Raw genomic sequence first — 12,463 nt, 5'->3', positions numbered from 1 at the left:
ACGATCAGGCTCTGATCTTGAAATTCTTTCTGAGTTGAAATTAAATTTGTAGGGATTGTAAAGCTATATGCATTTTCATCAGACAGCATGAGTGGTTGAGAAATGGCAATTGAATGTCATTCATGTGTGTTGGGAATTCAGAAGTATCTGAGAGAAAACTGCAAGTGGAAGGGGAAAATAATGAGCCTATGTAAGTGTAAGAAGCCATATGTTGCGTATGTCGTGGCAGATGGTATTTAACTTCCACTGAGCAATGCATGTAGAGTGACTAGCAGAGTTCTTGTTTTCATGAGGCCTTTCCCCCCATTTACTACTAGCTATTTTGGTGTTACTCCATGAGGGGTATTGTTTATCATATTGTGGGTAGCCGCTTGGGGCAAGATTATGGCCGCACTGTGGACAGAGATATGCAGTGAATCTACCATTGTGTGCCCACATTTCAAAGGACTGCACTCCTGAGCTTTTCAGTACACTGCAGTTAGTTTTCTGTCTCCAAAGTTTGGATATGGAGCTAAACGTCTCCCTAGTTTGAGGGAGTTTGAATCCAGTGTTCTGGATTGGGCCCATCAGTTGATACCTTCTTTTTCCATTCCTGTCCTCTGTTGTTGTTTAGACTATGTTATCTGACTTCTGCTTTGCACCTGTCATCACGCTGTCTTTTACCTCCCTCTTATGTTGCTACTACTACTATTATTCTATTACTTATTAGTTGTATTACGGTAGTGCCTAGGAGCCTCATCATTGGCCAGGGCCCATTGTTCTAAGTACTGCACAAGCACAGACATCCTCCAGAGCTGAAGAGGTGTATTGTTTCTGTCCCTTCCAGCCAAAGCAGCTAGCCCTTGAGGCATGTTGTCCTCCAGGATTGAGTCACCGATTCTGCTTCATCCGTTCCCCTGGGCAGGGTTAGGTAACATAATGGTAAAAATCCCTACACTAGCGCTGTAACCACCACTAACTGTTGTAGACTGCCCCAGTGCTAGAGCAGCGGTCAGGAGATCTGTGCAGCTCTTGGGAGTAGATGAGGTCTCAAAGTGGAACACCGATTTGCTGAAAAATACATGATTGCAGTGTGCTGCTGAATGGGGGAGGGGCAGCTGCATTTGGACTGTGTTTGATCTTGTGAGGCTACATTATGTGTCAAATGGCATTTCTTCAGTGAAAAGAACAAAGTTATGTACACAGAACACCCCATAGGTTTGTGGCTATGTACAGGCATGTACCAGGACATTTTTCATTAGCATGCTACCACTTTCACATTTTTCTGTGGCAGAAACAAATATTGCAGGGAGGCCTCCATTGAGCAAGAAACAGGCAGTTTAGCCACATACAATACACACAGTCTTGAGGCATATTTTTTTTTATATGACTGTAATCACTTTGAGGTTTTGCTAGGTAACTTTTTCATTTTCTTTTTTTTTTTTTGCTTTCATTTTATGACCAGACTTCCTCTTGCCCCAATTGATTTCAGAATTATTCCAACCATACACATACTCCCACATTTACAAAACGTACTACAATCTCCTCATCAACTGTGTGCTGAAAACACAAGGCAAACTTTACTTTGCACTTAAAGGAACAGCAAAGCTTTTGATCCTCCTTTTTTGAAACAGTTACTAAAAGAAAAGTGTTAGGTCTTTCTGTACTGTATTTGGGAAGAAATTTCTAGCCCCCTTTTTGTTTTGAATTAACAATCTTCTTAAAATTTCCAACCCCTCCAAGTTTTCCCTGAAGCTCTGGTACCTTGCCCTCAGAAATTTTTTGGTAATAACAAACGAATCCAGATTTCCATTGCAATAAGTATTAGGTATCATCACTGTCCTGCAAGCTTAAAGACAGGTGGCAACCCTAAAACGTACACCATCACAATGTATCTGTTCTGTGTTTTGCTTTGTTTCTTTCCTGATTAGTGTCCCTCAATAAACAGAGTGTTCTTGTTTGTATTCTTACAGGACTGGACTCAAGATGAAGCAGTCCTGGAAGATCTGACTCAAAAGGTAGCTCAGGAACATAAAACTCATAGGTGAGTCCCAAAATGTTAAGATACAGCTCTGTTCTGTTTTCACTTGCAGTAGGGAACTGGTACATATGGCTATTCTTCTGCTACTTTAAGTTGGGTTTTTATTTAGTTTGTACAGAAAGTTAATCAGCTTTTCACAAAATTTTACAGATATAAAATAGCTCTGGTTGCCAGTCTGGTTTAGACATTGGAGTAGAAAATGCCTCTCTAGATTTGGACTGTGCTTTCTACCTCCTACTAATGACAATATAGAGAATGAACTAAAATGTCTATCCCATCTTGATAATACAAGTAATGATCTGTTTTAATTATATTGTACATTTTCTTCAGAATCTCAGTGACTCACTTAAGATACTAATCTAGATTATTCCGAATCTGCCATTTTTTGGCTAGAACCTTTAATATGACTTGTACTGAACAATTTCTTGTTGTCCTATGTTGTTTTAATTTTAGTGGCATACCAGCAGCAGAAGCTGAACTTATGTACATCAGTGAAGTGGAACGTCTTGAAGGGTTTGGACAGGAAAGTTTCCCTGTGAAGGTATGGAGCTCTAGTTACTATTATTTACGTAGCCTTCTTACAACCCCCATCCAAAAAAAAAAAAAGACAATTGAGGGGTATATGGTGATGTGTGTTTGTATAACTCATGTTGCTGTAAACAATATGTGTACATCCAAATGAAGAATTACCAGATTGGAATGGTAGTGTGTTAGATCCATTTTGCACAGGGATAAATGGCTGCATCAGGTGCATGGCAATGGAGAATCAGGACTCTGATGTTATCCTGGCACTGCCATTGATTTGCTGAGTTACTGTTGGCAAAAGTCTCTATCTCAATTTCCCCATTTGTGAAATGAATATAACAACTCTTGTTCACTTCACAGGAGAGTTGTGAGACTTTATTAGCTAAGATAGGATGTTTAGATGGTGTTTTGAATAACTGTACTAGATTCTGTCAGCTGAACAGAAGCAAGGTAATGTTAGACTAACAACTAGTTGGGGTTTTTTTCAGGTTTTTTATGCTGTATTGTTGTCCTTTTTATGCTGTATTCCCTTGAATTTTAATCAGTTTTCCTTGTCTTAATGCCCCATGCTGCCATCTGCAACTTTGTTAAGTTTGAACAGCACAGGTCACTATGATCCACTGGGTGGCTGAAACATTGAACGCTTTTAGCCCGTTCTACAACTCTCCTTCTGTGGTTATTTGTTATAAATACTGGACTGCTCAACACTTCTCCTTGTCCTCAACCCCCAGTGTTTTTCTGTGTCTCCTGCTACTGAGATAAAAAATAAGAGAACCCTGAAGTTAGCCTGAAGGGACAAAAAAACCAAACAGATTGGCTGATTGTACTTTGGATCTTGTGATGGTCTCCATTGAAGTTAATGGCTTTTTCACTGGAAGGCAGAAATTATGTGGTTTTCTGATGTCAAATCTTTATGCATCTAAAAGAAATAAAAGGTTTGTTCTGGGATTAATTCCCATTAAAACTCTATACTGTGGCAACTTGTTTCCTTAACAGAATTTCTCATTCTGCCTGATTGTTGTTGGTGGTTGCTGGGTGAAGCACCAATTGTGTGCTCACGCAGTGCAAGATGCAGAAAAAAACCCACCACCACCACCCAGGAGAGCTGGCAGGATAGATGTATGGACAAACACAATGTATTGAGAGACCCTAGAGAAAGTTCTCTTTTGGAGATGGGCATACCTTGCTGAATGAGGGAGGGAACCTAGTGACAGAGGATGTGGAGAAAGCTAGGGTACTCAATGCTTTTTTTGCCTCTGTCTTCACAGACAAGGTCAGCTCCCAGACAGCTGCACTCTGCAGCACGGTATGGGGAGGAGGTGACCAGCTCTCTGTGGAGAAAGAAGTAGTTCGGGACTATTTAGAAAAGCTGGACGAGCACAAGTCCATGGGGCCGGATGCGCTGCATCCTAGGGTGCTAAAGGAGTTGGCCGATGAGATTGCAGAGCCATTGGCCATTATCTTTGAAAAATCATGGCGATCGGGGGAGGTCCCGGATGACTGGAAAAAAGCAAATGTAGTGCCCATCTTTAAAAAAGGGAAGAAGGAAGATCCAGGGAACTACAGGCCAGTCAGTCTCACCTCAGTCCCTGGAAAAATCATGGAACAGGTCCTCAAGGAATCAATTCTGAACCACTTAAAGGAGGGGAAAGTGATCAGGAACAGTCAGCATGGATTCACCAAGGGCAAGTCATGCCTGACTAACGTAACTGCCTTCTATGATGAGATAACCGGCTCTGTGGATGAGGGGAAAGCAGTGGATGTGCTATTTCTGGACTTTAGCAAAGCTTTTGATACAGTCTCCCACAGTATTCTTGCCAGCAAGTTAAAGAAGTCTGGGCTGGATGAATGGACGGTAAGGTGGATAGAAAACTGGCTAGATGGTCGGGCTCAACGGGTAGTGATCAATGGTTCCATGTCTAGTTGGCAGCTGGTATCAAGTGGAGTGCCCCAAGGGTCGGTGCTGGGGCCGGTTTTGTTCAATATCTTCATTAACGATCTGGAGGATGGTGTAGACTGCATCCTTAGCAAGTTTGCAGATGACACTAAACTGGGAGGAGTGGTTGATACGCTGGAGGGTAGGGATAGGATACAGAGGGATCTAGACAAATTAGAGGATTGGGCCAAAAGAAATCTGATGAGGTTCAACAAGGACAAGTGCAGAGTCCTGCACTTAGGACGGAAGAATCCCATGCACTGCTATAGACTAGGGACTGAATGGCTGGGCAGCAGTTCTGCAGAAAGGGACCTAGGGGTTACGGTGATCGAAAAGCTGAATATGAGTCAACAGTGTGCCCTTGTTGCCAAGAAGGCTAATGGCATTTTGGGTTGTATACGTAGGGGCATTTCCAGCAGATCGAGAGATGTGATCATTCCCCTCTATTCAGCACTGGTGAGGCCTCATTTGGAGTACTGTGTCCAGTTTTGGGCCCCACACTACAAGAAGGATGTGGATAAATTGGAGAGAGTCCAGCGGAGGGCAACAAAAATGATTAGGGGGCTGGAGCACATGACTTATGAGGAGAGGCTGAGGGAACTGAGATTGTTTAGCCTGCAGAAGAGAAGATTGAGGGGGGATTTGATAGCTGCTTTCAACTACCTGAAAGGGGGTTCCAAAGAGGATGGATCTAGACTGTTCTCAGTGGTAGAAGATGACAGAACAAGGAGTAATGGTCTCAAGTTGCAGAGGGGGTGGTTTAGGTTGGACATTAGGAAAAACTTTTTCACTAGTAGGGTGGTGAAGCACTGGAATGGGTTACCTAGGGAGGTGGTGGAATCTCCTTCCTTGGAGGTTTTTAAGGTCAGGCTTGACAAAGCCCTGGCTGGGATGATTTAGTTGGGTTTGGTCCTGCTTTGAGCAGGGGGCTGGACTAGATGACCTCCTGAGGTCCCTTCCAACCCTGAGATTCTATGATTCAAGAGCTGATTCCTTTTTTCCTTCCTTTATTCCTTCATTCCCGCCCCTTTAAAAAAATTTTTTTTTAAATCTTCACCATCTCTTTGCTTATTACAGCTCTTCCCATGATTAGGCAGAGAACGTCCAAACCACAGCAGATTTGGAGTATAATTTGAAGAATTCTGGTGTATGCAGCATTGGGAATCAGTGCATGTACAGGGCTTGAAAAATGTACCAGACATATACTTACTGGGGGATTAACCCTTGCTAGCTAGAAATAAATACAAAATGCACGCATGGAGCACACTACCAGCGAATCTTTGGGACAAAATCTAGCCGCCTGCTCATCCACAGAGCCTGAGAATAAGAAGGTAGCTAGGATTTCTAACAGGGTGTTGTCTTGGACACGGCCAAGGGAATTAATCATTTTGTATCGCCCTGTTGGTACTAGGCATCGGATAAATTTGAAGCTTCACCACTCTCCAGAAGCTGAAAGGGATACAGGATTCTCTCTCTTCGCAAAACAGCTGTGTAGTGAAGCAAGACTCACGGGTGCAGTGCCTCCTGCTGGTCATCCTGAGAATTAGCTCTTTTCCCACATATGGAACGCCCTCTGCAGGCTGGTGTCTCGCCTGCCGCTGACCCCATGTCCCTCCCGGACTCCAGTGCCCTTTACTTCAGGGTTCTGCCCCAGCAGTACCAACACACTCTGGGTCTCCCGTCCTTGGGGAACCCCCAACTCTCTAAACCCACCTTGCCTCAGTGGCTACTGCCAGTCATCATCTAGCCCCTGCTCACTGGGGCAGACTGCAGTCTGTAATGGCCACTCATCATTGGCCAGGGGTTATGACCCAGCTGCCTCTGCCGAAGCCCAGGCGGCACCTCTGCAACCCCTGTACCTGCTTTGGCCTTTAGCAAGGCCTGGTGATATGCCAGGCTGGAGCTCCCCAGCTTCTCTTGCCTTTCCCCAGCCCTGCTCTACTCCCGGTACCCTGAGCTCCCAGGCAGCCAGGTCCTTCTCTCTCCACCGCTAGAGAGAGACTCCTCCAGCTTCTGGCCCACAGCCCTCTTATCAAGGCCAGCTGGGCCCTAATTGAGCTGGCCATAGCTGTGGCTGCTTCCCCAATCAGCCTAGTTTGGCTGTTTTAACCCCTGTTCTCCAGGAGTGGGGCAGCTGCCCCATTACAAGCAGTCAATGAAGAGAGAGGGAGGTCCACCCTCCATCTCTTTTCCAGTATGTCCTGAATGGTGTGAGGGTGCTGGTGAATAGAAGGGAGTCTCCTCTCTTCCTTCCACTTCTATCTGTTTTGGTCCCTTTGGCCCAAATACTGTGCGTGTCTCAGCCATGCCCGCCTCAGTTGCAGCTCATAGAATTCTCCCATAGCAGCAGCAGAGTGATAGTGTCACTGTGGCCCACCCATCACTGAAAGTCTTATTAATGTCATGTGCTGAAGCTTTGCAAAACAGTAAGCAGCAGCTGAAACACTTGGACTACCTGCCTACAGACTCAGGAAGACAACACTGCATCAGTTTACATTTGGCTCATGTTTGGATTTATCTCTTGGCAATCAGAAGAACTATAGACAAATTTATTTATGTAAAATCTTCAGAAATGTGATGGTGTAAGCACCAGCCCCCTCCAGGGAAAGCTTCCCACTCAGCACTAGCAAGTGAATTTTTTCAGGTTTTGTATATGGGATGTCCCTGTTTGGCTATTGCATGCCATTCTGGACCGTGTTAAATAAGAAGCCAAAGTGCCTATTCTGTACAAAATAGGAAAAACAAAAATGTTACTTTGTATTTCAAAGAACTGAATTCATGTTATCTTCAGTGAATGAAGGTAATATTACTTATTGTAAAAATAATTCTTTGTATTTACACAGTGGTTTACATCTTAGAAGCACAATATAATTAGCCCTGTGAGGTAGGTAAGTATTATTTCTTTTAGAGAAGGACAAACTGAGTCACAGAGGACCAGATTTGCAAATACAGATATCCTGTTTTGCATCCACAGATAGTAGGAATAATTCTTTTGAGATGCAGTTTATCATTTAAATGTATGACTACTAGATTATATCCACAGATCAAACATCTAAGCTACCTACACTGTGTCCCCAGGTATTTGCACCTATCAAAATGGAGGCCCATTTAAGACCAGTCTGATAATCTGGCTCCAAAAGGTCAAGTGAATGGTCCAAATCCATATAGCATGAATTAAAAGGCAGGAATTTCAGACTCTGTCTAGTATTTATTCCACTAGAGCACACTAATTTCCCTTGTGTTGCTCCATACAGTAATCCTTTTAGCTACGTGGCTTATATTCATATGACATTTATTTTGAATTACTGTGTAAATACCTTGTAAATAAGAAAACAATCGCTATGTAGACTGGGTGTTTTTTGGTTAGTTAAACTACAGACAGACTCCTGAATGCCTGATGTGCTGTATATCTTAGGGGATGATTTTGATTTAAACATTTTATTGTAGTTCCCTGGGCATTCTTCATGTAAAACCAGTTTCTGTATTAATTAACTAAATGTTTATGTGGTTTTGGTGCAGGACAATCATGGAAATGATATGCATCTTGGCATTTTCTTCATGGGAATCTTCATAAAAAGTAGAATTGGAAGGCCAACAGTGATATACAGGTACCATCAAGAGACTTCTGCTTTTAATGTGAATTCCTTTTACAGGAAGCTGTGCTTTTTTCCCAATGACTTAGGCATCACGTGTGACTTCAGTGGGACCATTTCTGTGAGTAAAGGAGTACTGACATGAGTAAGGATTTTCAGGATTGGCCTCTTGACCATAAAAGTCTATGCAGTAAAGGATAGTCTCTGATAGATGTCTGGGAATGGGGTTGATGCCTAGAGAGACAAGGCTATCATGTACACTTGAATTGCTTATGGGATTTTGATGCCTTTTCTCCTCTTGCCTCTCTAGGGTCAATTTGTGCTTAAATCACTTATTTTCTTGGATCTGAAAGCAAATACGTTAGACTTCAGTGGGGACTGCTAGGTGCGCACCACTTCCATAGGTGCTGGAACTAGGAGTGCTGGAGCACCCCCTGGCTTGAAGTGATTTCCACTATATACAGGCTTTCCAGTTTGGTTTAATGGCTGTCAGCACCCCCACTAAACAAATTGTTCCAGTACCCCAAAATCAGGTCACTTATTTCGGTGTCTCAATAAGAATAAAGGAGCTGAATTTTAGGCTCATTTTTTAAGTTCTTGACTATTGTCTTTTCTTTATGTGTGTGGCACTGTGCTTCTTTATGGAGCTAAATAATAATATAACCTCTATCCATGAACTAACTCATTTTGCATAGGACACTGAGCAGCCTTCAGATAAAGAGTTTCTGAGATCAGAGTCTGGTAAAGCAATATCTGAATTTAAATTTGGCCCTTGTTTTTCTCATTGTGGAATTACCCAGTGTTGCTAATGCAAAATATGAGTGTCTGGGCAAAGGATTGTTTTATCAATTCCAATTATTGTTTAAATTTTGTTTCTTTGTTATTCTATAAAAATAAATCTTTATTACCCCACCCCCCCCGCAAAAAAAATGTAGCAAAAAGCTTTGAGTCAAATCCTTGTCCCTTTGGAAACCGTGGCAAAACTCCCATTGATTTCAGTGGAGCCAGGATTTAATCCCCCGCCTCCCCCCTCCTTTTTTTATTGTTTCTGTGGTTTCATGGGTTATTTTTGTTTATTTCATTGTTATCTTAGAATGATAAACCACAGTCTGTGAGAATGTTTCTGACCAACACTCTTGGTGTGTGAATGTTTGTACAGCACTCATAGTAAAACAGATGTTTTAGTGAGTCACACTGTAGTTTTTAGCCAGTGGTTGGAGCTTTTTTCAAAGACGTTAGCATTTATTTTAAAGAGCTTAGATTATTTTTTTCCAACATAATCAAGATTCCCATCTGTTTTTGAATTTTTCATGTATCTTTCATTTTTAAATGTGTAGTTTTATGAAGAAATCAGAGTAGATTTCTTTTAAATTGTGCCATTCCCAAGATTTCTTGAAAATGTAGGTTGCAAAAGTGAGGCACCTCAGATTTTTTTTTTTTAATTTTTTTTTTAAAGGTATAGATGTCCTCAGAAAATGCTGGTATCCTTGTTTGTTGTGTTTCAGCATGCATTCCCATGCATGTAATGTCAGGATGTATCCAAGTACATTTTCCAGAAGACCAAGTCATTTCCATCCCAAAAGTTTTCATGGGACACGATTTTCATGATGGACACAAACAATGCCAACAACTAGTTGTAAAAAGACCATAATACTGATCTTAATCAACCTGACAGTCACTGGAGGAAAGAACAAGTAAACACATGGGAAAAAAATTAGGAGCATAAAACACAAAATAGTAACATGGTATTTTTTGCTTGTATAAAAACACTAATGGATAAGGACTTATCTACACAAACAGTTAAATTGTGGCGAACTGGTGTGTGAATGTACCCTGGACTAGCCTGCTGTGAACTAACTGTCTGTGTGAGCCCTGCTGACATTCATTAAAAATTCATTAGTGCACTTTAGTCTCGTTTCAAAAAGGACTAGATCAAAGCACATTAACAAACTGTAGCGGTTTAATGTAAACACTACCTATGCTGACAGGAGGGATTTTCCTGTCGGCGTAGGTAATCCACCTCCCCGAGAGGCAGTAGCTAGGTTGATGGAAGAATTCTTCTGGCAACCTCTTGCTGTCTACATGGGGACTTACATTGGTGTAACTATGCTGCTCAGGGTATGGATTTTTCACGCCCCAACCAACGTAGTTAAAGCGACCTAATTTTCTGGTATAGACTATGCCTCAATCTAGGAAATTTGGAAACAGTTTTGGAAAAAAAAAAATCCAACAAGAACTGTACATATTTCCCTGCCAACTAGTCACAGTCAAATAATAATTAAATTGTGACACGATGCAATTCAGTTTACAATTAAGCATTCATATATTTCCAATCGTATATTTTATTCTAACCCTTAACATTGCTGTTTTTGAAGAAGAAATGTTTTGCTCTAAAATCAGGGGTGTTTGGGGGTGGCTTTTTCTTTAATCACACCACATGATTTTTTTGCTGGCTGTGTTTCTTCATCAAACAGCTAGCATTTCGCACATAAAATGAGCCTGCACATAAACTAATACATTCCTAACATGTCTGTGAAATGTTTGCCTGTGTGTCTTGGCAAAGTCAGCAGCATTTCTTTTCTACAGGTGGAATGATATTGGGAATATAATACATAACAAGTCTTCAATCATCGTGGAGTTGATCAACAAAGAAGAAACCGTGCTCTTTCACACAGTAAGCAAAGTGTCTAAACAGTATCAACAGAAAAACTTTACCATATATCAGAAAGACTGAGCTTCAAGTCCCAATGTCTGAATAGAGGTGTCCCCTCACTCCGCTGCATTTGGAGGATGGAAATCACAAATTCAGTCTGTCACCTGCTCACCCTTTCCAACATTCCCATCACCTGTATTTGGGGGGTGAACTCAGTTTATTGTTTTACTTTTCAATGTATGTAATACCTTCTAGACAGCCTGAAATCCACCCTGTTGGGAACTCTGTGGACATGACTGTCTTTTGGATGAAATGTCCATGGCCCTTTGCCACACCATGCTCTCATAGCGGCAGCAGCCTGAGCAATGGTGGAGCCTATATACATGCTCTCTGGAGCTCTAGGAGGGACTGTGCAGTGCTCTGAGAAAACTGCAACTCCACATGACCTCCAGCACAGGCCAGTTTGTAAATTACACAGCTGGCTCTAACAGTTCTTTTTGTTTTTTCACTGTCATTAGCAGCGAAGTGGCAGCATGTAAAGACATGCTGATGCACTTCAGCGGTCCAAGGCTTGAGGGTACTGCATATGTTCTTGGCAGCTGACTTTGTGTGCGGCCTCCCTTAAAAGGCGTTATTGCTGTTGAATTTTTTAGAACACTCTTTTGGTTGCTGAAATCAATTCATTGTAACAGCAGCAGAGTGAATAATCAGATGGCTTTTCCAATTTTTCTTCTTGTGTTTTAAAGGATGATATTGAAAATGCAAAATATATTTCACGGCTGTTTGCTGCAAGGCATAAGTTTTATAAACAGAATAAAATCTGCACAGAGTGAGTATGCATACTTCAGATTCTTTTGCAATACACTGATTGGAAGTGCTCTGATTTTCGGCTTATCTGTCAATTACTCTTTACCCTCTGCCCTTTTTACCAAGATATAGCAAAGGACTAATTCCTGTGCCATAGGAGGCCTGTGTATCACTATGTGCCACTGAAGTCTATTTTGAGCCCTTAGTAATGCACAGGCCTTGAGCTGGCCCCAGGGCCTCCCGGGGGGCAAGTGGGGCAATTTGCCCCAGGCCCTGAGGGGGCCGCCATGAGAATATAGTATTCTATAGTATTGCAACTTTTTTTAATGGAAAGGGCCCCTGAAATTGCTTTGCCCCAGGCCCCCTGAATCCTCTGGGCAGCCCTGGCAGGCCCTCTGCACAAGGGTAGATTTCACCCTAATGAAAGAGGAATGGGTGGAGTTTAGGTTGTATAGGGTAGGCACAAAGGCCAGTTTATTATCTGCAGATATCTTTCAGCATATATCTACCCCTACTGGAGTGGAGAGCTGTGATTTTAGAGTTTGACATTTTTTGAATAATGCTAGGTTATACAGCAACGCCACACACAGAGCAAATTCCCTGTAAAGTATCCAACACATTGATTAGTTAACTGTAAAGCTGCGAAGAAGCTCCCATCATCATCATCACAGTTCTGTTTACCCAGATGGACGTCCATCTGTTCTGTTGGGTGTTGTCATCTGTTGGAAAATGGAGGGCCAAAGTAAAGGAAGGAAAGACTAGAAGGTGTGTGGGGGAGTGTGTGCACACGTGTGCTAGCATAAAATAAATTTCCAAATGGGGTACATTAGTGGAGGGCTCATGGAAGGACTTGTGAATGTGACCGCTGCTTTATCACCCAAAGAAAAAGCTTGTAGTTGATCATATTTCAAATGCTATCTACTATTCTT

General features: G+C 42.1%; 1 protein-coding gene across 1 annotated transcript in view; it reads left to right on the top strand.

The window, feature by feature from the left end:
• The window catches only part of PTPN14 (protein tyrosine phosphatase non-receptor type 14), a 197,183-nt gene that overhangs the window by 144,531 nt on the left and 40,189 nt on the right, over positions 1-12,463 (top strand). Inside the window, exons 6-10 of the mRNA XM_045010243.1 lie at positions 1,953-2,023; positions 2,474-2,561; positions 8,001-8,089; positions 10,661-10,748; positions 11,474-11,556. Of these exons, the coding sequence (XP_044866178.1) occupies positions 1,953-2,023; positions 2,474-2,561; positions 8,001-8,089; positions 10,661-10,748; positions 11,474-11,556 (419 nt within the window). The remainder of the gene's footprint in view (positions 1-1,952; positions 2,024-2,473; positions 2,562-8,000; positions 8,090-10,660; positions 10,749-11,473; positions 11,557-12,463) is intronic.

The sequence above is a fragment of the Mauremys mutica genome, chromosome 3 (genome assembly GCF_020497125.1).
Source record: "Mauremys mutica isolate MM-2020 ecotype Southern chromosome 3, ASM2049712v1, whole genome shotgun sequence".
Taxonomy (NCBI): Eukaryota; Metazoa; Chordata; order Testudines; family Geoemydidae; genus Mauremys; species Mauremys mutica.
The sequence above is the reverse complement of the archived record's forward strand: the minus strand, read 5'-3'. Positions and strand labels throughout refer to the sequence as shown.